General features: G+C 38.6%; 2 protein-coding genes and 1 long non-coding RNA gene across 4 annotated transcripts in view; 2 read left to right on the plus strand and 1 right to left on the minus strand.

Annotated features, from left to right (window-relative positions):
* On the plus strand, positions 1–20,360 carry tecta (tectorin alpha). Its single transcript, XM_027165411.2, is given in 26 exon segments — positions 1–64; positions 831–970; positions 1,224–1,511; positions 1,639–1,776; positions 1,903–2,068; positions 3,471–3,703; positions 3,869–4,048; positions 4,142–4,712; positions 4,835–5,448; positions 5,554–6,124; positions 6,216–6,865; positions 7,506–7,610; positions 7,754–8,300; positions 8,495–8,694; positions 8,995–9,375; positions 9,786–10,072; positions 10,340–10,620; positions 11,399–11,509; positions 12,725–12,927; positions 14,274–14,437; positions 14,799–15,047; positions 16,455–16,617; positions 17,804–17,888; positions 18,321–18,440; positions 19,244–19,319; positions 19,321–20,360. Coding segments are annotated over 26 exon segments (6,633 nt in total). The 3' UTR covers positions 19,367–20,360.
* On the minus strand, positions 7,851–11,675 carry LOC125140294. The gene is made up of 3 exons (XR_007139589.1): positions 11,133–11,675; positions 10,433–10,638; positions 7,851–7,979 (listed from the first exon to the last, which is right to left on the minus strand). It is a non-coding gene; the product is annotated as an uncharacterized LOC125140294 (long non-coding RNA).
* Positions 20,361–21,247: 887 nt separating the features above from the next.
* Positions 21,248–26,105, plus strand: part of usp2b (ubiquitin specific peptidase 2b) — a 36,348-nt gene continuing 31,490 nt past the window's right edge. Inside the window, exons 1-2 of one of the 2 annotated variants that reach the window (XM_027165345.2) lie at positions 21,248–21,479; positions 24,628–25,195. In XM_027165345.2, the coding sequence (XP_027021146.1) occupies positions 24,677–25,195 (519 nt within the window). In that variant the 5' untranslated portion in view covers positions 21,248–21,479; positions 24,628–24,676. The remainder of the gene's footprint in view (positions 21,480–24,627; positions 25,196–26,105) is intronic. The other variant, XM_027165344.2, reaches the window with a different exon arrangement.

Genomic DNA, 26,105 nt, shown 5'->3' on the forward strand with positions numbered 1-26,105 from the left:
ATGGTCAAAACAAGCACTTTAGTGTCTCTTCTCCAGCTTTTCAGCACTCTTGCTCCCACTGGAGGTGAGTCATCCTGCTTATTCTAGTTCCTCCTAATTAATGTATTATCTATCTTGCTGTTTCATCTAAATAATATTCATTATTCATACTGATAAGCAATATCGTACAAGCAAGAGTACTGTTGTACAGGATATAAGTAATAATGATCATTCGCCATAGGCACGCGTTTCGCAGGTAATCACAGCAGTGCTTCTATTTTGTAGATGACAGAATATAATTGCAGGTGTGATATTGCTTTTATTCAACAGATCTTTAAACAAGAAATGAATGTTGAGTAACTGACATTTCAGACAGAATATGGACGAATATTTGGTTTACTTTCTATCCATCAAAAAAAAAAAAAAAACACCCAAAGGTGTCATAGCTGGGATAGAGCACTGTTTTAAGTGTAGTAGCAGTTTTCATATAGCAATATATCTTTATCAAAGTGTGGCAATACGAATTAAAATAAAATCAAGGCTGTTGGAATGTTGCCTGTCCAATCAAATTAGTGAACTAGAATGAACTTGTTAGCAAAACAGACTATCACAAACAAATTTTGTGACACGCTGTTTTATTAACAGTTTGAATGTTTAATAATAACACAAACCTAAGCCAGTATTAGAATGCATGATTCTTGGCATAATCATTCGATTTGTGAGTGAAAATATTTAGCTTTGAACAGAAAAGGAGTTTTATAACTACTCTCTCAGATTAGAGGAAATGCATTCAAAATCTGTTTAAACTGATATTTGTGTTTTTGACAATGCTTTTTCCTTTCCTTTCTTAGTTGTCTCTCAGGATATCCTCTATCCCTTTGGACCAGCTCATAGGGACACAGAAACACCTAAGATGGATGATGGCAGTTCAGCAGAAGTTTCTTTATTAGTTCCATTTATCTTCTTCAATATCCCCTACCGCTCTCTATATGTGCGTGCAAAAGGAAACTTTTTTAAACACCATATATTTTGCTTCTAATTAGCATTATACATGGTAATATTATATGAATGCAGTGTAGATAATATCGTTTCAATCCCTGGGCATAATTAGTTTCTAAAATATTTTATAATCATAAAAATATGACCACCAGCCATACTTATTAAGTACAAATGCATCCCTTCAATGCTAATATTAATATAATCATTTTGGAAACTTATAATTTACCAGTCTTCTTACCACGCAGGTAAACAACAATGGCGTAATCTCCTTCAACGTTCAGGTGAGCCAGTTTACTCCTGAGCCTTTCCCCCTCAGTGACAGTCGGTCATTTATTGCTCCCTTATGGGCTGATGTACACAATGGAATCCGTGGAGATGTGTACTATCGTGAGACTACGGAGCCAGAGATCCTTGCAAGAGCTACTCAGGATGTCAGGAAGTATATCAAGAGTATGCAATCCTTTACTGCTACCTGGGCTTTTATATCCACCTGGAACCAGGTCACATTCTACGGTGGCAGTCAGACAACACCGGTAAAGAAAGGAGAAACACTCCTATTTTTTCACCTTACCTTTTATTATGAAAGGACACATATGTACTGCCATATAAATGAATAACTACTTTTGTATATTTGAATATGTATTTCAAATATTTTGACAGGTAAACACATTCCAGGCAGTGTTAATCTCAGATGGCACAGTCCATTTTGCCATGTTTAACTTTGGAGAAATTACATGGAGCACAGGGACAGCTAGTGGGGGAGATCCACTTACTGGCTTGGGGGGAACCACTGCACAGGTAACCTTGTTTAGATATCTGCTCAAACTATTTAGATATCTAGATTTCAATTTATATACTGTATCTGCTCAAAAGCACAACATGGTGCCTTGTGTCTGATGTTTCGGACATTATTGACCTTTCTAGTCAGGTTTCAACGGTGGAGATGTCAGTCACTTCTTTAACCTGCCTGGTTCCCGCACAAATGAGGTGATTAACATTGAGCGAACTACAAATGTCAATGTGCCTGGTCGTTGGTTCTTCCGTGTTGACACCGAACAGATTGACCCAGCCAATGGCTGCAGCTATAATGGTAAAATGATTAACAGTCCTCTTTGTTTGTACTTCCATGTTAAATCATTTTTGTATTTTTTTGTGGGAGATTAGGGGTTAATATGCAGAGACATGTTAGTGTTCAGGGCTGAATGCACATGTTTTAATTTTTAGTGCTCCGGTAACCTACAGTACACTAAAGGTGCCCTTTCTGAGTGAGGGTGCAGGTTTTCATTTGAATCAAACAATAAATATAATATATATAATAATATATTTGACATCCAGGAACTACACTCTGTCTTTACTGGACATCTTAAAGAAAAAAGTATGTGATCCTGCAGGATTAAACTGGCCGTGATAAAAAAAGCTGCACACATTTTCTGTAAATAAATCCATCAAACAATAACTTGACCATATCTTTGTGTGCTAAGAATACTTGCTTGCGATATTCATATATATATATACTCACTATTTAGTGTGAGAGCTTTATAATAGAGGAGAAACTTTATTAAAGACACCAGGGAATATATGAAGATATTTGCAGCAATTCTTTCTTGTTTATCCATTATTGTTTAGGATTTTATTGTTTACATTAGAAATGAATTTTTGAATAAACCAAATTTTAAACCCACAGAGGAATCCAGCCATCGTTCACACAAGGCACAGCACAGCTGTTAAACACAAAATTTGTAGTTATCTTGTGAAAGGAATGACTAGCATGTCACTGTTTACCACCTCTGTGTTGGGCATTTTTACGTATTTAAAAAGTATAGTCTGTGTATTAACTGATCTAAAACAAATATTGCTATAAACTAATTTAAAAGTAGAGAAAGGGCACTTTACACTTTTCACAGTAATGATGTTCTAGTTTATTTTGCAAGTAAACAGGGACATTTTTACTCGTTGTATAGAAATAATAAGTTCACCTCAAATGCAGCATGTCTTTGTGGTGATATACAGTCTGTCAGCTGAACACTGATTGGAACAGACTCTAAATAATTTCAGAATGAAGGTGAAGTAAACCGTAGCAACAAAAATTATAACTACAGTATCCATCATTGATGAAACTGTGATTTAAATACTGGATAAACTGATATGGTTTGGTAAAAAATCTGCTCATGCTGCAGAATTGAAATTAGTGAAAGAAATATAATTAATTTAATTAATTATAATTGATAATGCAAGATTTATTTTTCCACAGCATTTTTCAGAACAAAATTACCATTGTTATTTTTTTATTTATTTGTCCTGCAGTGAAATATGGAAATTCCCTTTGTTTTGGCTTCTTTCAGGGTATATTTCAGTAAATGTGATACTTGCCCCCTTGAGAATATGTTCATGTTAAGGTGACATAAAACTTCACCCTGTGCGTGTGTTCATGCACAAGGATTTGCCTTTTTCACAAAAACATAAAAGATTCCTAAGTCATCTTTCATATTTAGGGCGGTTTTATCGACGCGGAGAGGTGTTCTGGCTGTCAGACCAATGTTCTCAGCGTTGCAGATGTCTAGATTTGGACAATGAAGTAATTTGCCAGGAGGCTCCATGTGGCCAGTTGGAGACGTGTGAACAGCAAGAGGGAGCGTACTACTGCCAGCCCACCCGAACCAGCACCTGTGTGGTTTTTGGAGACCCCCATTATCACACCTTTGATGGCTTTCTCTACCACTTCCAAGTAAGATTGAATGTGCCTGATTTTGGAAAAGGTATTGCCTGGGTTGTTGCACTTGTACTAGTCTGGACATATTTTTGATTTGCACATGTAAACCACTTTAAATAAGCAGGTTATTCACAAAATGTTGTGGTGTGATCTCCATTTTTATCCTGTCCATTCCTACAGGGTACTTGCTCTTATCTTCTGGCTCGGCCATGCTGGGAGGTTCCTGGTCTCCCATTTTTCAGTGTTGAGGCTAAGAATGAAAATCGTGGAATGACCTCTGTGTCTTGGTTGAAAGATGTCACTGTGGATGTGTATGGCCATCGAGTTACACTACCAAAAGGAACTCTGGGCACTGTACGGGTGAGTTTTGTCCCTTATATTTCTGCCATCATTTATATAGAAGAAGGTACAAAATCAAGGTTAAATTAACTAAGTCTTCATTTATGGTTACAGGTGGACAGTCTCTTCAAGACTCTACCTGTCCAACTCCAGTTAGGGGCTGTTAAAGTATACCAGTCTGGTCTTGCAGTTGCCTTAGAAACTGACTTTGGTCTCTTGGTAACATATGATGGGCAGCATTATGCTTCCATCTCCCTTCCCAGTTCCTACTTCAACAATACTTGTGGCTTGTGTGGTAATTATAATGATGACCCAGCTGATGACCCTGTGTTGCCAGATGGTTCTTTAGCTGATAGTGTCGTCGAGTTGGGTGGTAGTTGGCGAGCAGAAGACACTGATTTTCGTTGCACAGATGGTTGTGCTCAGAACTGCAGCATATGTGAACCAGCAGCTGAAGCATTTTACTTTCGTCCTGATTACTGTGGGCTCATAAACAAGACTGATGGCCCATTCCGAGATTGTCGGGCTGTGGTGGACCCTACTGCATTTGTCTACAGTTGTGTGTATGACATGTGCAGCAACCGTGACAACATCACAACACTCTGCCAAGCTATACAGGCTTATGCTTTAGCATGCCAAGCTTTGGGAGTAACCATCAGACCCTGGAGGTCACGTACATTCTGTGGTAAGTCTCTCCATGGTTTATGTATATTGCATATTTCTTAAAATTAAATACCATTCATTATGGTTTTCAATATTAATTCACTAAACCTTTCATATTTATTCCTCAACTTTCACTGATTTTAGCTTTAACATGCCCAGAGAACAGCCACTACCAAGTCTGCACAACTGCTTGCCCCCCTTCCTGCTCTGACCTGACCTCCCACTTATACTGCACACATCCATGCACAGAGGGCTGCCAATGCGACCAAGGCTTTGTGCTGAGTGGCAGCCACTGCGTCCGCCGCTCTGAATGTGGTTGTGAGCGTGATGGCCTGTACTATGCTCTCAATGAGACCTTTTGGGTAGATGAGGGGGGTGAGGTGGGCAGTGACTGTTTCCAGCGCTGTGTGTGTGGCCCAGTGGGTGAGGTCATTTGCTTCAATGACTCCTGCCATGAAGGCGAGGTGTGCACAGCAGAAGTGGGGGTGCTGGGTTGTTATCCTCGTAGAGAAGCCATGTGTTCGTTATCTCAGACATACATCTTGGCTACCTTCGATGGTTCATCCATGCCATTCCCAGATGAAAGCTCCTTCTACCTGGTGAAGACTATAGGACGTATGCCAGCCAATGTGTCAGTGGTGGAGGTGAAGATTGGAAGGAAGCTGGTGAATAAAGGGCCTACATGGAAGAGGCCTGTGGTTATCAGAGTTGCATACCTGGAGGCACAGATAGGTGGCTCTGATTTTGACATTGTTAAGGTTTGTGGAATAATAATTATTATTACCTATTATATGCATCTTTTTATAGGATAAAAGGTGTGATCAAGGTCATTTATCAATGATACCACTCCTGTCTCTTCTTAGGTAAACAGTGAGCAAGTTGCTCTTCCATATGTCCACCCAATGGAACCTCTTACAGTGTACCGTGCTCCTGGCAATGCTACTGTAGTGGAATGGACCGGTCTGATTCAGGCTCGCTACTCTCGCCAAGGCTTTCTCAACATCACCCTCTCCACCCTGTTTTACAATTTAACTTGTGGCCTGTGTGGCTTCTTCAATGGAGATCCCTCTGATGATTTACGCTTGCCAAGTGGTCGCCAAGCTGACACGGCTGACCAGTTTGCTGAGGGCTGGAGGGCCATTGCTGATGACTTAACATGCAATGGTGACTGTGATGATCTGTACCGCATGTGCACAGACCTTCGGCTATACCAGAGCCCCTGGCTCTGTGGCAATATCAATGACCCAGGAAACAGCTCATTCCTAGCATGCCACTTAGCTGTCAACCCCTCTCCCTTCTTCAGGAACTGCCTGTATAACATGTGCGTAAAGGAGGGTAATCGCTCAGCTTTGTGTTCTTCCTTGCAGGCCTATGCTTCAGCCTGTCAGGATGCTCAGATTAACCTGGGGCCCTGGAGGAGTGCCACTAACTGCCGTAAGTAATATTTGACCCCTAAATGCAGTGTTGTATCTACTGTTTAAGCTTTGCAGAGGTTTTAATATTCTCTTCTCTCTCCGCTGTCCAGCATTGCCATGCCCAGAAAATAGCCACTTTGATGAGTGTACCACAGCATGCCCCCTGACTTGTGAAAATCTGGATGACCCAGAGGAGCCCTGTCCATACCCGTGCTCTGAAGGCTGCCAGTGTGAAGAAGGCTTTGTGCTTCGTGATGGGCTCTGTGTTCACCGCAGTGACTGTGGCTGCTTCTACCTTGGCCGTCAGCTAGCCACCAATGACACTTTCTGGACTGACTGGGAATGTCAAGAACGCTGTTACTGCAATGGGACCGACAACAGTGTCTACTGCAACTTTTCTCCATGCCACCCTGAGGAATACTGCCAAGAGACAGATGGGTTATTTTTCTGTCAGCCTCGGACTGAGGCTTTGTGTGCGGTGGCTGGATATGGGCATTTTTTGCCATTTGGAGGTGTCCCATTTGACCTTCAGAGCAGCTGTGCACTTCATTTGGTTACCACAGAGTGTGGTGGGATGGAATCAGATGAGGACAGAGGAAGTTTTGGTGCCGAGATAGGACCAGGGGACCTGCCTCGATTCCAGCTTTCAGCCCGGAATGAAGAAAGAGATACTGGGCAGGCCATCTGGGTGCAAGGTTTTGTGTTGGAGGTTTATGGATATGAAATTGAGGTGTCAAGAAGCTTTAAACATACAGTGATGGTGAGGAATAGATTTACATTTACAGTTTGATACAGGTAATGCGAACACCAAAGGTTTACTGAACTAAACCCTTTATTTCTCATGCTCATCAGTGTAATTTCCTTTAGATTTACCAGGCCCTACAGCTGCACAAGAACATTAAAACCGTTTGTACAATGAATTCTGTTAGGTGAAGTATTTCATCATCACAATAATTTATCTGTAGTTCTAATATATAAATAGCTGCATTTTCTGGAGGTCAAGCATTTGTTTATGTCACAAAACTATTTTTAATCAAACAGACATAGTTTGTTTGATTAACAAGACAAAGGAACAGGTGAGGGAACATGAAGAATATCTGATTACAATCTATGTCTGTTAACAAGCTGGAGTACAGTCACAAAAAAACATAAATGAGTGATAGTTGGATGAAGTTCACAACAGCATCTAAAGATCTGAGGGACTTTAGATCAAATAAAGATAGAGTAGAGGAAAGATACTGAAAGTTATTCTTTGGGCCTCTCTATGTAATACAAGATCAGAGAAATGAGAAATAGAAAAAAAAATTATAATAAACTGCCATCACACTTCTGCCAACAGTAAATACATTTAAACAATGATTACATTTTATAATGTGAATATCTTTGTTTATCTCTACAAGGTGAATAAAGAGCGTTTATACCTGCCTCTGAAATTGGGCCCAGGGAAAGTGAACATATACACTCTGGGATTACAGTTACTAGTGGAAACTGACTTTGGATTGAAGGTGAAGTAGATCTTTACTCACTATCATTGTGCACATAATGAACAAACATTTAGTCAATCGGTGGATATTCAACTTTGTGTGACTTTATGATTCACCGGTTATACATAAGCATTGAACTGTTTCTAACTATCTTTTATTCTTAGGTGGCATTTGACTGGAATACACTACTTCTGCTTTCTCTGCCCCGGAGCATCTTTAATTCCACTTGTGGTCTGTGCCAGGGAATGCCTATCTCTGGTCCTGCCCTTAGTGTCAGCGAATGGGGCATGATGTGGGCAGAGCGTGACACCTTCTGTCAAGTAGGATGTGGTGATGCCTGCCCACGCTGTGGATTAGTTGAAAGAGGCCTGGCAGCAGATGTCCATGCACCTGCGCAGACAATGGATGCCATAAACAACAATGACATTGAAAACTCTATCCCAGTTAACCGTTTCCATCTGTCCGAGGGCTTGTATGTTTATGTGGAACCAGAGGCAGTCAGGCTATGTGGACTTATTATTGACCGTGGAGGTGTATTTGCACGGTGTCACAGCAAGGTGGCACCAGCATACTTTTACCAGAGCTGTCTACAGGATACATGTGTGGACCAGGGAGCACGAGAGACCATTTGTAATTGGTTGCAGATCTATGCTACTACTTGTCAAATACAGGGGCTGTCTATGGTTGGCTGGAGAAGCTCTACACCGTGTGGTGAGATGTACAACTTGCCCTTGCAGTCATAAAAGCATACAGTATACAGCACACAATATAATACACACTTTACCTTGTGTAGTCCTGTTTGAAACACATATTTGACTTTTTTTAAGCTACCTCACTCCAGAATAATGCAGTGAAACCTGTCTGCCATCCATCCTGACCATGTGTGTTTGTATGTATGTTTCTAGTGCTTTCATGCCCACTTAATAGTCATTATTCAAGCTGTATGATGGTGTGCCAGCCACAGTGTGCCCCAGCACGTGGACAGAGAGACTGCAACCAGCACTGTGTGGAGGGTTGCCAATGTGATCAAGGATTTGTGCTCAACGGCAAAAGCTGCATCCTCAACCAGAACTGTGGCTGCTATACCGACAGCAAGTACTATGAGGTGAGAGAGATTTTTGAGGTAGGCATAGAGGATTTCGGGAGCATAAAGAAATTATTCAAACAGGCAGAACAATGAACAACATTGTGGCTTATTTTAGATAGGTGCTTTAAGTGATACAAGAACCACAAGTTCTGTATGTAAGCACAATAATGCAAATGAAATGGCATTGAATATAACACCATTACAGTTTTAGGTGAAGGCTGATTATATCAGGTTCAGGATTTTGCCATGCCTTGCTCAGTTTAAAAAATCAAAGCTACAAGCCACTACAATTCTCCCTCTGTCTCTTGCACACCCTAGCCTAAGCAGTTGTTTTGGAACAACGATTGCACCAAGCGTTGCCAGTGCATCGGTCGCAACTTGATACAGTGTGACCCTCGCCGTTGTAAGGCTGAGGAGGAGTGTGTACTACGCCATGGAGTCCGTGGCTGCTTTGCCCGTCGCAACCAGCACTGTGTGGCATCAGGTGGTGGTGTTTTCCGCACCTTTGATGGTGCCTCTCTCCGCCTGCCTGCCTCCTGTTCCTTTGTCCTGTCTACTATCTGCCATAAGCTGCCCGAACTCTCCTTCCAGCTCATCGCCAATTTTGACAAGTGGAGCACACCCAATCTTACTACCATCTCACATGCCTACCTCTACATCAATGAGGAGAATATTCTCATCTCTGGAAACACTGTTAAGGTCTGTAAAGTTTAAAAAAAAGTTATACTGTTGTGTCTCATTTGCTCCTACAATTTAAAATGGTTGTCATAGTCATTTCTCATTGGCCTTCTCCTTATATTTATGGGAGAAATGTGGTGTTCAGTTCATTATTTCATTTTAATTATTAGCAACCCAAACAATTTAAAGACATAGGCAAACAAAACATAAATCATAAATTCATCTGCCTCATGCCAGGTATGTATGGCAGTGTAAATAGTTAGAATGAATAAAATGAAGGTTAGAACCACCATGATGAGCTTCTTTCAACATAGTTAAAAATGCTTTGAAAAACAAGTATAAAAAAAGAAGCACTGGTAAATTTAGATAAAAATTGATCAGTTATGAGCAACTGTCTATAATGATACTGAATTTTACCTGCCCTTTTTTAGGTAAATGGGACACCAGTGTCTGTGCCTTTCATAACAGGCCTTATGACGCGCGTCTCCACGTCTGAAGGTTTTCTGGTGATCGACACGCCACAGGACATCCAGGTCCGCTATAATCGTTTTAACACACTTAGTATTACCATGGGACCAAGGCTACAGAACAAGGTGTGTGGTTTGTGTGGAAACTTTAATGGTGACCCCACTGATGATTACATCACTTCCCGTGGCAAACCAGCACTTAGTGCGCTGGAGCTTGCACAGAGCTGGAAGACCAATGGTATGCAGAACAGGTGTGTCTTTTTAATATAATTGTTTTTTATGATATTTTCTCTCACTTCTCAAACTTTCTCCCCTTCTTTCCACGTCTCAAACTTTCTCTCCCCATCATGATCATTGTTTTCTTTTATATATCTGTCTCATTCCACTCACTTACTCTATCTTTTTCAGGGTTTTTTTTCTCACAATGTCTTACATTTTGGCTTATATTTCTCTAAAAAAACAATTTCATTTTCTCAAACTTTCTCTCTCTTTTCCTCTCTACTTGTGTGTATTTGCAGCTGTGATGAAACTCAGTATGTAGCTCTGGCCCAGTCCTGTGATAATACAGACATTTTGGAGCTTCAGGGTGAGGACAGCTGTTTGAAACTTACCCAGCCAAAGGGCTTTTTCCAGCCATGTCATGGCCTTTTGGACCCACAACCTTTCTACCAATCCTGTTACCTGGATGGCTGCTACAACCACCGTAGGGCTCAGGTTTGCGGATCTATGGCTGCATATGCTGAGGCCTGCCGCTCGTTTGGCACGCTCACCACCAAGTGGATTGCCCAGGAGAACTGCTGTAAGGGCACACTGCCACCTATTGGACAGGAGAGGGAAGCTAGTTTGTGGAGTTAGCGGGTGGTGGGACAAAAGCTTGAAAGGATCATTTTACTTCTGACTAACAAAAAAAAACTTTGCTGATGTGAAAATAGCAATAATATCTATATGCTTAGTAGGAGCTTATTGAAATTAGGATAAAAATGTTTGTGTATAACATAAATTTCCCATTAACTGTAAAAAGAAACAAACTGTACAAACTTTTTATCATAAAATTTTGCATTAAAGCGATAAAGATTGGGGCAGAAAAGCTACTGTAACTAACTGAATAAAAAGAGGCTAAAAGGTCTCATCTCTGATATAAACCGTTTACAACTCTATAAATGAATAGCAACATGTTAAGCTTCTAATTTATTGCACACATTTCACATAAAAATCTAAAACACTGTCCATTTAATGACTAATAAAACTAATAACCTAGCCTAACGTTAGCGGCTACTGTAATAAAACTTTGAATGTTGAACATAGCCTTACCTTGTGTTTAGTCTGTTTACTCCTAGTAGAAAAACTGTAAACTGCAGTCACATCACCTAATGTAGAAAATGCATGAAAAGTGAAAAAAGTCAAACCCTGGCTAGTAAGCTAGTAAAGAATTAAGCACAGAAAAGCAGTTTTTATTATTTCTATGAAGTTTTCTCTCACACATGCCTCTTAATCTATGAATGGTATGAATGAACGGGGTGTGTGGGAATGAACGGTGTGTGTGTGTGTACTAACTTTGTGCCTGGACATGTCTTTAGCAGAATGGATCTATGACCCCTGTGCAGGGGAGATCTGCACAAACAACACATGTGAGCAGGAGAATGGAGGAGACCTTTGTGGCTGCCCAGAACTTCCCAGCATGGAAATTAGTAAGCAACATAACTGATTTTGGGTTCTATTAACACAGTATAATAAGCTTCATATCATAACCAATCAACTATATACAATGAATACACAGGATATAGTCCCTACAGTGTCTACACCAAAGACATCAATCCACATAGATATTCTAGAATAATCTCGTTAAAGGAGAGGAAACTTGCTGGTTAGTACATTAGATAATACTTAATCTTAAACCGTTACCTTAGGGTGCAGGTGCTTTTAGCCATGGCTAAAATTACAGCTAAATGCCAGTGACGTCACTAGATACATTAGTCTTGACAACAGGCAGCTTTTACACAATGAAATGTCAAAAGTAAAGGAGATGCAAAAATACAGAGGACACTGTCTGCTGTAAAATCAATGCTCCTTTTATTATGTAGCTGTTTTTTAATTATTAGTTTAATTTGTGAAGCAAACCACATACACATAGTCGTGTGACATTTATAATCTGTCAGTGACAGATTATAGGATGACCTTGTGCTTAAAGATATGACAACATTTTGCTTGCGTCATCAATAATTGTGATCTGAGCTCATATATAAAATGGTAATAGAGAAACAATAAGGATATTTTTAGAAGGATATTAATAGGTCTGTTGTTAGATGTTTACTGTATAATCTTTCTGTTATATAAGTGTGACTGAAATTTTATTGGTTCATCTCATTAGTGTGATTTGTGTAAATATACAGTGCAAAACTAACTTTAACCTGGCATTAGATAACATAATGGAAATATACTGTACAATAAAAGCCAAAATCCTAAATGGTTTCCAATGGTTATACACCTAGGGTGTAGAGGGGATTACAATTTTGTTGTACCCTGTGCAGTGCATGTTTATACAGAGTAGGAGGTGGTTTCTGTGATATTGTCTATGGTTAAAACCTGCTGACCTTCTAAAAAGCCTTCATATAGAAAAAAATCATGGATTTCTAAGACTGGAAATAAATGACTGTGAGTGGACAAATTAACCTTTAATGACTTGTCTGGCACTATGAGTTTTTAGTACTAGACATACCATTATATTAAACATACCATTATATTAGATTACCAATAGAATATTTATAACTTCCACTTAATTATAACTGCATTATATTCTGTGTGTTGCCAGGAGCAACAGTTATTTTTCTTTTCAGAAGCAATATACACTTTCAGTATTAGATCATCAGGATTCTCTTTATTTAATTGTAATTTCTATTGAACAGGTGAGGATGACATTATTCAAGCTGAGGTGACATGCAAACATGCCCAGATGGAGGTGTCTATCTCAAAGTGTCGCCTCTTCCAGCTCGGCTTTGAGAGAGAGGACGTGCGCATCAATGATCAGCGTTGCTCTGGTATCGAGGGTGAAGACTTTATCTCCTTCCACATCAACAATACCAAAGGCTATTGTGGCTCTATAGTACAGGTACATCCTCCCTTCACCAAAGCACATTAGCAGAACAACTAGCAGAACAGATTGATATGCAAAAACATACAACACTGGGAAGTTTATAATTATAAACTTATATGTAGTTATATATAAATATATCTGTATTCTATATTTTGGAGGGCCAATTAGTGCTCTCCTTTTACTAAATGCTATGTTTCCACATACGTTACCATAGTAATACATTTTATCAGTGGAAGGAGCAACTAGCATTCCAAATTAGTTTTCTTGCTGCTAAAATTCAACATTCTTAAAAGAGAACATTTGCTTTGCTAGACATGCCCACATCTACCTATCACTGTCGCTTATGTCACCAGAAGTCGCCAGGTTTCACTGAAAGTCACCGTATATATGTGAATATAGCATAACACACCACATTCAGTCCACAAAGGCTTTGATAGTCAGCTGATAAGTTAACTGTGATGTATTAAATAAGACACAATGCTAAATAGTATAATAGTGCTTTTACTCTTCAGGAATATAGTGTGGCATGAAATAACTAAAAATTTATATATATCTTCACATTTTACAGCATTTGAGAGATGTCCTTTTATGGAGCGACTTACAGATCTGTCTCGTGATCAAGTAATATCATCATGCTAATGACAAGTCAGGGTCCAACAATACCATTAAGAAAGAGCCCCATTAAAGAGGATTTAGCACAATGAGCTAAACGAGTACAGCAACAAAAAACAAGCAATTTAAGTGTTTTATTACAATTATCTCTGTATTTTATAATTCCTAGGCAATTTCAGGATTCCAGTCGTCTCCAAGAGTCTGGAGACTCTGTCACTACACAGAACTTTCATTTCATCCTTAACACAATAATAAACACTAAATAAACATTTTACTAATACAATCCTAATGATTAAGATATGTTTTATTTAAGACTTTAATACATTGTTAGTTGTAGTTATTGATAGTGGCTAAATGCTCGGTTTTATTCATAATCTTTTGTCATCCTCACCACTTTCAGTAAATGACCGATGTTTGAGTCTAGTAAGCAAATGGATGAATAAAATATGGATTTTACTTTTAAATACAAAATCCATTTGAACTTTATAACAAGAGTAACAGTTATAATGACAAGGATTTTCCATTTAAGCTGTGAAAATAAATTAATGTATTAAATCCTGAGGCACCCAGTAATTATAATAGATATGGCAATAATTGCTTTTTTCCGCCTTTGTATTGACTTTAAGACTGTTTCTCAAAATGCACTCTTTATTATGCACTCATTCAGAGCATATTATCTACTCTGAGAAAGTAATTCAATTCCAGACCCTGACAATGTTAGTGCTTTGTGTGTGGGTCTTTGTGTCCAGTCGAATGGCACGCACATCATGTACAAGAACACGGTGTGGATCGAGAGCGTGAATAACACAGGGAGTGTGGTGACCCGTGACAAGACCATCAATGTGGAGTTTTCTTGTGCTTACGAGCTGGACATTAAGATCTCCCTGGAGACTGTGCTCAAGCCCATGCTGAGGTCAGAGGTCAACTGAGGTTATTAACCTACATCTCACAACGGCTTTACAATTGCACAAAGCCCTTATTCATGAGTCCTAACCTTGATTTTGTTATAGTCGGTAGATGTAATCCAGTAAAGGTTAAGTATATGACATTGAATCTCTGTTTGTCGTAGCTTTGTTGAAAGAAAGTCAATTTATATTTTTAATAGCTTTGTTATACTTTGTGTATTCCAATACCTCAGTGGCACCATAATAAATTATATAGCACAAAGAATTATTGTCTCCCTGATACATTTCAAGATGATTAAAATGTTATGTTCCAGTCTACTGTACATCATTAAACATGTTTAAACATGCTCTCTCTCTCTCATTCCACAGTGTAATTAACCTCACCCTCCCCACCCAGGAGGGGAACTTCATCACCAAGATGGCTCTTTATAAAAACTCCTCGTATCAGCAGCCATACCGCGAGGGCGAGGTGGTGCTCAGTACACGAGACGTGCTATTTGTGGGCGTTTTTGTGGAAGGAGCCGATGACAGCCAGCTCATCCTAATAGTGAACATGTGCTGGGCCACACCATCACGCTATAGCAGTGACCGCCTCCGCTACATCATCATAGAGAAAGGGTGACCGCACACTCCCAAATACACACAAGCACTATTATAGCTTTTATGACACTAGATGTTTGATATTTTTGGATATTTGCTAAAAAAAATGACGGTACAGGCATTCTCTATTTAAGTCTTACAAATATGAAGTAACACGATATAAAAAGAAAATTGAACGTGACTTTTCTAAAGGGCTATGAGTTTAATAGTGTATTCATTTTTAATAGAATAAAAGGAAAACTTAAGTAATTCATTCTAATGGTATTTGAAACTGTTCATTTTCTCCTATTATGGATTGTTATTTTAAAAAAAAAAGAGTCAAAGAGTGAAAAAGAGAAGCTCAGCACACCACTAGCATTGGTCGCTAATACCATGTGTACTGTACTATTCTCAAGAGATTTAGAACCTCTGCACTAGCTTTATTAACAAACCTAATACACTGTCTTACATTCAACATGGTTCAGCAGACAAAGCTTAGGAAAGTGATTGGCTTATCTTCTGAATTTGGTGTTTTATCCTCAAAGGCAATGAATCTAAACACATTCCAGACAATCAGGGATAAATTAGCCTCAGAGCTTACACACCTCTGAGATGATGACTTTGCAATGACACGCTGAAAACTGTGAGAATGAGATGAACAGAAACCTGAGGTTAGTAGAGTTAGAGTTAGAGTTAGAGTTAGAATTAGAGTAGAGAGAGAGTTAGAGTTACTTAGGTTATAAATATGAGGCTGCACATATGGGAAAACACACATGATTTGTAGCTGTTACAAATAGGGCTATGCCTTCTGCATGTGCTAGTATCAGTAGGTTAATGAACAGATATTTAGTTAAACACTAATAAATCATGTAGTAATGTCATGTAGATATTCAGCATAACAAACAGCTGAATAATGATTTTAGTATTAAAATTTTGCTAAACAGTTAAAAGGGTGAAGACATGTGCACTTCTGTAATTTGAATTTCTGTGGCCTGGACTGAAGAGGAAAGCACAAAAATATAAAAAACATGAAATGTTCTGCTACAAAGGTGTTTAAACTTAACAAAAAGTAATATCACAGGAAGTGGTCAAATGTTGGGTTTAACCCGTAGGTTTATTCAAGCCTTCACTGATTATATATTCATTATTTTCTAAAAAGTGCCAAAAGTACTGGAATATTTTGCTAGTATATTGGGTTAATCCACTGCTATCTGCTTGTAACTTCACAGATTAACTTTGATAGTGTGATTTGTATCTACAGAATCCTCAGAAACAACAGCAAATTACTGAATCTACTTGTTATGAAAAACCACAAACCTTGTTGCAATATGTTTTGGACACAGCAATATATTGTCATGTTTACTTTTACTATTACAGTACCACATTTATAAAAGGTCATGTTCCCTTCTGTTATGAGCTAATCCATGGGTTTCTGTTGGCTTTTAGGTGTCCCAACATTAAAGACAACACCATCGGCATGGCAGAAAATGGCGTGTCTCTGACCTGTCGCTTTCACGTCACTGTATTTAAGTTCATCGGTGATTATGATGAGGTGCACCTTCATTGCGATGTCACGTTGTGTGACTCTGAGACCAATGCGTGCAAAGTGGTGAGAATAGACACACACACACACACACACACACACACACACACACACACACACACACACACACACACACACACACACACACACACACACACAGATTAAAGACCTGTTTTTAATCCTCACTTATATATATGGACTTGTATGATACCAATTATTGAAGGAAACATTGCTAACAATTATTTCACAGCAACATGGAAGGTGTGATTCTGATAAGAGAATTAAAGTGAATTATAGAATGAATTCTCTATAATAGCAGCTCTGACAGAGGATCAGACTATAAGACAAAGTGCAGATCATTGACAAACCATGTCATTGTTTCCATAGTAACAACTATGATTGAGTCTCCAGTGTCAGCATTTTTTTTTTAAGTCAGAGGTTTTCTAACATAGGAAGGTCTTCAAGCGAAAGAAGATGATGTTTCTTAGTAACAACATTGTTAAGTATGTGAGAGAGGAAAACAGAGAGGCTAGTGAGGGAAAGACTGTTTATAGCTGCTATAATGTAAGTCATAGCAGGAGAATGTATGATGTGTTGTTGTCCTACAGCTACTACCTGTTCAGGGTCACCATCACAACAGCAGATCATCCGATCTACATTTTTGATTTGGCAAAGGTTTTACACCAGATTTACACATTCCTTAACATAACCCCCCAGCCCCCATTCTATTCAGACTTAGGACCAGCACTTGGTTTGGTTCTCTGCCCAGGACTCAATATACTCAATAACTATGTTGTTAAATAATATTTTCAAAAATGTAATCATTGACAAATTGCTGCGGTATAAGAGGAATAAAACACTGTTCTCTTCAGTTTTGTGACATTATTGATTACAGACAGTAATCTAGACTAGCAATAAAATAGCCAGTTATAAAAAGAGAGTTGGGCTGAGTTCTGCTGTGAACCAAATCACCTCCTCTCATTTCCTTTAAAGCTAAGTGACATCTAATCAATATTTCTTGTGTGCACTTTGTGTGCACTAACATGGCTGAACCTCTACACCTGATATTGTTTGTGTCAGCTAAATCTGATGGCAATAAATTGAATAAATACTATAAATTGATTAATATTCAGCTCACTGTTCCACATTTACTAGCTCTAATAATTCAGTAAGTTATATCAGTATATTTATATCCATAAATTTGCTTTGAAAGAATTTAGACAGATTGTTGTTTATTTTTGTTGTTTCCTAGAACTGTCCACACAACAGAAGAAGCTACAGTGACTACAGTCAGCAAAAAGAACACATTCTGTCAGTGGGACCAATTAGAAAAAGAGGTAGTGTGTGTGTGTGTGTGTGTGTGTGTGTGTGTGTGTGTGTGTGTGTGTGTGTGTGTGTGTGTGTGTGTGTGTGTGTGTGTGTGTGTGTGTGTGTGTGTGTTGGTTGGGGGGGGGGGGGGGGTCCTGGTCATGGTAAGATCAAGAGTCTATCCCTGAATAACTGGGCAGGAGGCAGGAATCATCATGAAGGACACACACATTCACACACTCATTCATACATAGGGGCAGTGATAATGAGGCCTAAAATATACTGTGTGTGAGGAAATAATTAAGCAAGGGAATTATGGCCATCCTGTATATCTGTGTGTGTGTGTGTGTGTGTGTGTGTGTGTGTGTGTGTGTGTGTGTGTGTGTGTGTGTGTGTGTGTGTGTGTGTGTGTGTGTGTGTGTGTGTGTGTGTGTGTGTGTGTGTTTGTGTGTGTGTTGCAGAATCAGACTGGTGTGAAGAGGTTAATGGAGGATGTGAGCAGATCTGTACTAGTCAGGTATCTGGCCCTGTGTGTAGCTGTGTGACTGGAATGCTGCAGAGAGACGGGAAGAGTTGCCGTGGTGAGCACTACAAACACCCACAAAACCTGTTTTCAACAAATGAGTTGTTAATTTAAAAAAAAAAGAAAAGGGATTACCAATACTTTAAGCATAAGGCACAACACAAAAGTGTTCCACCCACACACAAACTCCTTCTCAGCATATTCTGTCAGTGCATTGTTCTTGCACTATCCTAACATTTAACAGGTTCTGACAATTTTCTGCAACTATACAAAACAATGCATGTATGACATAACCAGGGAACACACGCCTTGTACAACACAGATGTCAGACACCATGCTATTCCAGGGTCACTGACAAGACACAGTGTTCACCTGCCTTAGCCTCTGAGTGTAAAATGCCAGAAATTGCATTACATATTACTTTATTTATCCACTCTCATCCATCCAACCCTTTACCTCACCCAACCAACCACACACACACACACACACACACACACACACACACACACACACACACACACACACACACACACACACACACACATTATATCTTTCCATATTCAGCAGAGGTCTGTCTATTTATTTGACTATAATATATATCTGAGAATCAAGAGGTATCTATCTATCTATCTATCTATCTATGTATCTATCTATCTATCTATCTATCTATCTATCTATCTATCTATCTATCTATCTATCTATCTATCTATCTATCTATCTATCTATCTATCTATCTATCTATCTATCTATCTATCTATCTATCTATCTTCTCATTCTGTTCCTCCTGTGACTTTCTCTTTCTTTTTCTGACTTTGCACTGACTGATCCCACACATCTTTTCCTCTCTGTCTTTTTCCATAGCTACCAGTTCCAGCACAGATCTCCAGCCCCTCGCTCCCCTGGTTGCTATTGGCATCTGCGTCATGCTTCTGATACACACACACGCCTCTGTGCTTTTCTCCAGCAGAGCTTAACGCCAACTAAACCATGGCCTTGCCGAGGAGAGAAGGCAAAAACAAGGGGGGGCTGAGAAAGCAAAATAGAGAGAAAACAAGGAGAGGAGGAGTGCATGTTTTAAACCACACACACGGCAAAGAACTGTGATAAAACACTCCTCATTCTGCTGCATGGACACTTTAAAAGCAAACCAGCGTGTGTAAAATAGATCCACCTTTTGAAACCCTTGTTCAAAACAACCTTGCCATTAGCAAACACACGGAGCCCAAAACTATCCGTTTGATTTTATTAGACATAGACGTTCAGCTACTAAATACACAGATTAGCTAAGAGAGATTAGTAAAATGCAGTTTAGTAGATTATAATATCTGATAAACACCATCTTGTGTGAGGTTATGTTGCAATGAGTGGTTAAAATTCTCAGAGCCACATATTTATATTTGTTTTTGTTTTTGTTTTTTAAGAATTTCTCCCTATTCAAGTTCTCAACTTTGTCAATTATTTAATTTCCATTTTTGCCATATTGAAGTATTTTTCAGATTAATCATTGCTGGAAAAGTATTTGTTATGTATGACGCATTGAAAATTTCACTGATGAGTACTAGATGATCAAGTGCTGTTCATATTATTTGGTATACCCATGACACTGTTGAGAAATAAAATCGCACCGCATGGAGGAGAAGAAATATTTTACAAAACCAAGACAAGTATTTTATTTGTCCTCGATTAGACATGTTTTGTACCTTTATTCTGTACTGTAATGCTATAGTTTGAGAGAATCACCATCTATTAGGATACAGGAGTGGGTGAATAAGTTGTATGCACATGCAGAGTAGCCTTGACTTATAAAAACACCTGAGCAGATGGAAATGCAGAGAAAGGTTTGGGATCCAGATTTCCAAATTGATGATCAATGAAAATGTCTGCACCCTCCTTTAATGAGGATGTCACTGTTACTGTATGACCTTTTTATGATCACATGTTTCTTTTGAGAATAAAGCAAGTGCTTTACATCACTCAACCCACTTTGATTCTATTTCAGGCTGTTTAGTTAGTCAGAAGGATTTCATGCCAAAAGTGCAACTCTATTTCTATCAGTGTGTGCATTTCCTCTTATGAATGCTTTAGTTTGTTTATTTCCTTTGTATTCACACAGCAGTGTTGCTTGGGTTTTTAAACACTATGTTCGTACTGACCACAGACACACAACTTGTAGAACCAGAGACTTCAGGCTTTTTTTTGTACACCCTGGTTAATGGTGTTATATCCATTCACTGGTTTCTGCTGGTGACCAAAACACTGCTGTTTGTTTGATTTTTTTGTTCCACTGTGACACTAAAGGGAATAATCTCTCCATCTGACATACTTGCATCAGTGCATGTACAGCAATATATGGCTAGGCAAGCTAGTTGCTTGGCCACCATCCTCCTACCTTCCTCCTGCAATGAACTCTCTCTCGTTTCTACTGAAAATATAAATCACACAAATTTGCCTAAATAATTTTAATATGCTCTCTTTCTCTCCCTCCTCTTCTCTCTCTCCCTCTCTCACTTTCTCTTACTCTCTCTCTCTCCCTTTCTTTCTCTATTTCTCTCTCTCTCTCCCTCTCTTCTTTTCTCTCTCTCCCTCCCCCTTTCTCTCCCTCTCCCTTTCTCTCTCTCTTTCTCTCTCTCCCTTTCTCTCTCTCTCTCTCTCTCTCTCTCTCTCTCTCTCTCTCTCTCCCCCTCTATGATATTTGATCATCCTATCATGTGAAGTAAAAAAAAAATGCACGGGCTACAGTCCCTGTTGTATCCCTGGAAATTAAACAAAAAATAAATAAACGTACAAAATAAAAGGTCCAATAAGTCAAAGTACAAAGTAGGTGTAGTTAATTAACCAGTCATTCAGTGCCTCAATAAACTGTTCAGGGTGCATTTCCGCGTTTGTCATCCAAGTCGCCATGGCGACAGCTTGGGGGCGGGGCCTCGACTACAGCTAAACCCAGCAGCTTTCTCTGCTCTATCATTAACACACGCTTCTGTAAAGGCGTTTGGTCACACCGACCTATCATCATCATCACACTAACGTTTCAGCCGGAATTCATCTGGAAAGGATCCATTTTGGCGGAGAACAGAGAGCATGAAACCGACCTCCGCTGGTAAGGAGGAATCTTGGGTCTACGCAGAGAGTAGGATTAGTTCTTAGGCCACAAAGTGTGACATAACCTGCTTTATTCTTCAATAGTTAGGGTCAGATAACGTTTTTTTATCGGCTAGACTTAATGTCCTGAATATTATGAACCATTTAAAATGACATTTTTGCTCCCAAAACGGAGAGCGTCAGCTAACTTCTTAGCCTCTGTGTGTTGGTAGCAACGGCAGCCTGTGTAAGTGCTCACTAAGCTACAACAACCGTGTGCTATTTACAGAAAATACCGAAAATACTCACATATTGTGCGGGTTTTTTTTTTACTCTTTTTTTTTTTTTTCTTTTTTTTTTTGGATTAATATACCTCGATCACAGAGACTCTAGTGATTTATTTAAGAACCACATTTCACAGTGATTCATTTAAATGATTCATTTAAGAACCACATTTCACACTGATTCATTTAAACGATTCATTTCAGAAGCACACATTGCCAGTACTTAGGACAAGTTGCATTCCTCTTTATATATTTATTTGTCTGTAATACATTTTGAGGAGACTGTTATAAGCAATACAGACAGATTTGCATTTTATGTCTAAAAGTAATAGACCACCATTTCACCTTATAAAAGATCACATGAATTTAAAGGGATATTGTGTCATCACAATGAACGAGAGAAAGAAATATCTTAATAGCTTTGTAACTTCTTTGTGGGGGAAAAAATCCAATTAACTGTTCTGAAGTGTTGCGTTTCCACACTGACATGTACAACATGACATGTGGAAAATTAAAGGTATAAACAGTAGATGTCATGCCATGTTGGGCATGTTGTTGATATGGTTTTCTGATTTTTTTACTCCCAGATTTTTGTAATAAAAATGATGCTTTGGAAATTATCATCAACCACCATCATAAAAACACCAACGGGGGAAAACCTTTTGGAAGAGAATTGTTTATTTATTATACAGTACAGCTTTAAAGACTTGTAGTGTCATGATGCTATGTTACACTGGTATCCCAACACCTTGTCATATTTATTCAGTAATCCTAAGCATTAGAATGGCAAAGACCCACAGTGGTTAACAAACATATATAATCAAGTCAAGTCAATATAGTCATATATATAGCTGTTGCAGTACACAGTGAAATGAGACAACGTTTCTCCAGGACCTCAGTGCTACATAAAACAAAGTTTGTTGGTGCAAACAGTGCAGGACAAGACAAACAAGACAGTGCAGGACAAAAGACAGTGCAAACAGTCAACACAAGACAAAAACAAAAGACAATAAACAGAAACAGCTTTGACCAGTGTAAATATTGCGTTTTCAGAAATACTGGGATGAACAAGTACAGTATTATAGCAGCAGTTAGATATTGTAATGGATTGTGCAAAACAGAAATCGACTGAAATGTGAGACAGCAATGTATATATATATTTATTTATATATATATATATATATATATATATATATATATATATAGTAATACCTCGAGCTACGAGTTTAATTCATTCCGTGTCCTTGCTTGTATCTCAAATTGCTCGTATCTCAAAGCAATTTTTAAATGAATTGAAATCCCATTAATCCGTTCCAGCTCGCAAAATTCCACTCCAGTTGTTTTGTTTGTGTTTTGAATATGAAAAATGTACAGTATCTGTATTTATAAATGACAAATATTGTATAAAAACATGCAGTAATAAAAGAGAAGGTTAAAAAAAATAAACTGGTTTTACTTTACGGAAGATGCGCACAGAGGTTGAGGGAGGAGTAAACAGGCGAAGGAGTTAGGAGGAATTACACTTTCACTTTCGTTCACTTACTCGCTACTGTACACTAATGCTACTTTACACTTAAATGGAACTTAACTAAACTTCACTAAAATTAACGAACTTAACTGAAATTCTCTTAACTGAACTTAATTGCTACAAATTCTGTTTTCTTTACATTCATTTTGCTTAATTTTCTTCATCGCTTTTCTCTTCACTTGTTTTTGCCTTTTTTGTCACTCTTTCCTCACTAATATTTGCCCATTGTTTTAATAAAAACCTGTCCGGTCGTCATATCAGATGCGGTGTAGTCGCACAAGTTAAAATTTTTTAACGGATCCAACGCTCAAAACGGTTCTGAAAATTACGGATCCGCAGATGGTCGGCACCTCATGCAGCTCCTTTGCGACTTTCCATAGGAAATTAATGACTTATGGAAATAAAGCACACGTGGTTGTTGGGGATCTTTGTTTCGGCGGTGGCAGCGGCTCGGATGCTCGAATCACAGCTCGTATCTCAAAAAATTTGTATGTCAAAGCACTCGTATCTCGAGGTATAACTGTGTGTATATATATATATATATAAATATATATATATATATATATATATATATATATATATATATATATATATATATATATATATATATATATATATATATATATATAAATAAACTGTTCTTATGGATAACACAATATTTCTTTAAACTATTTGTACTGGCTTCAGTCTTCTGAAAATTTAGCTTTTTCAGAAAGAGGCTGCCTTAGTGGTCATCCTGACACACTGATGTAATTGACCATTTGGAAAGCAGCATAAGGACAGATGACTTCTAGTTGTTTTTATTTTGGAAAAGCATTACAGAGTTGATGAGCCCTTGGCACCAAGTTTCACTGGTAATTCTGCTCACTTACAACTGACTGCCATTGAAGAAACATGACAGGCAGAAATAACACAATTGTTCATTTAAAATACTGCCCATTGAATACAAGTACATAAAACTTGGTACTTTTTCAGAACAATATTAAGAACATAAAGATCATGATGAAAGGTTTGGAAATTGTCACCTATTTCATTCATGATCTAGCATGTATAGGTAGTAATTAAGTTTGTAAGTAGGTACTAATGATCGTATTTGATGTGATATATAAGTAAATAATGATTTAATCTTTTCTTAACTACATTTATACACAATAATAGACTCTTGCTTAGAAAAAATGCCCAAAATGGTTCATTTCAAAATATAGGTGAATACATTTTACAGAGGAACATATAGTGGGTATGTAGTCAATGTAGTCAGTGTAGTCAATTGTTATAACCATAATAAATATCACATGTTTTCTGAAAGCTGCAGAGATAAGTACATCCACTTACCTGTGTTTGCTGTATTCTTACAGTTTGGATTTGTCTTCTGCAAAGCTAAATCCCTCCACCCACCTTTTTATCATGTCTCCAGTTTTCTCATCTCCCAAATACACGACCGGCTCCACTCTACTCAGCCCTTTCCACCCATATGACCCCTATGATCCTTATGGTCCCTGTAACCCTTATGACCACAGCCAGACTTTTATTTCTCAAGGTCATCCTCAGCCCTCAAGATACTCACCATCCACATCACGCTACTTTTTCCCAAGTTCCTGTCCAGCCCAGGTAACCCTTTCCCTCCCTAACGAGCGAGGGCGAGCTGTGCCCCGTGTCATCCCCCATGAATCCTTCCGCAGCGAGAGCTCAGGCCGCATGCAGGCTAAAGGTCAAATCCCACGGGCAAATGAGGTACGACGTCGGTCACCATCGCAAGGCTGGCACCGCTCAGTGAACCACTTGGACCTGGCACAGGAGCTGGCAATGGTGGAGCTGTGTGGGCACGGCGATTGCGGGAAAGGTCCATTTAGGGCGGTTTCTTTTGGGGAGAATACCAGTCGGTCATGTGGTAGCTACTCAGGGCCGTTCTACTGGAGCTCAGAGGTGAGATTTAAAAAATATAAATTACACAATTTTGCCTAAATAGTTTTAATATGCGCTCTCTCTCTCTCTCTCTCTCTCTCTCTCTCTCTCTCTCTCTCTCTCTCTCTGTTCCTCACTCTCTCTCTTTTTCTGTCGTACACCCACACACACCTCATCTGACGTATTTATTATATTCCCAAACAAACAAACCCCAGACACTGTTGTACGGTTTTACAAACACAAGACATTTCCACGTAATTAACGCTAAATCTGTAATTCTCCTGAGTCATCGTTTATTTTGATTAATAGATACCAGCTGTATTTATATAGCAATTAACTCCTCACCATTAGTGATGAGATTAATATTTATGGAAAAACACACACAACACCTTTTCTCATGCTCTGCAAGCCGCCTACCGGAGGGCTTGAATACGCAGGTGGGAGTGTAAATAAAAGATGGAGGAAAATATAACTGAAGGGCTGAGGCCAAATTTTATTTATATTTTAATGTACGCTTTTTAATATAATATTGTGCTGATTATTACTTGGAAAATGTCAAGCACATACAATCAGGGAAAAATTTTTTATTTTTTTTTTAATATATCTTTCTGAAATTATTTTAAAATGTGCAAATGTTTTTATATATAGCATTGTGTGGTTGAACCTTGTGGTTCGTGGTGCTGTCTTCGTACGCTACAATGCATTTTGGGGATTGAAGTGTGACACATTCTGTCATGGATGTGACATATGTTCTAAGATTTGTGTAAAATTGTACTTCCTTATTTCAGGGGCAAGTTTCTAACTGCTGTGAAAGTGCTAGTATCACAATACCTGCTGAAGAATATTATTCTGTAATGACGTTTAAAGAACAGGATACACTGTGAGAAGAGTGCACTCACTTTGTAGTGGGCATAACACAAAGAAATTGCTT

Source organism: Tachysurus fulvidraco, chromosome 26 (genome assembly GCF_022655615.1).
Source record: "Tachysurus fulvidraco isolate hzauxx_2018 chromosome 26, HZAU_PFXX_2.0, whole genome shotgun sequence".
NCBI lineage: Eukaryota > Metazoa > Chordata > Actinopteri > Siluriformes > Bagridae > Tachysurus > Tachysurus fulvidraco.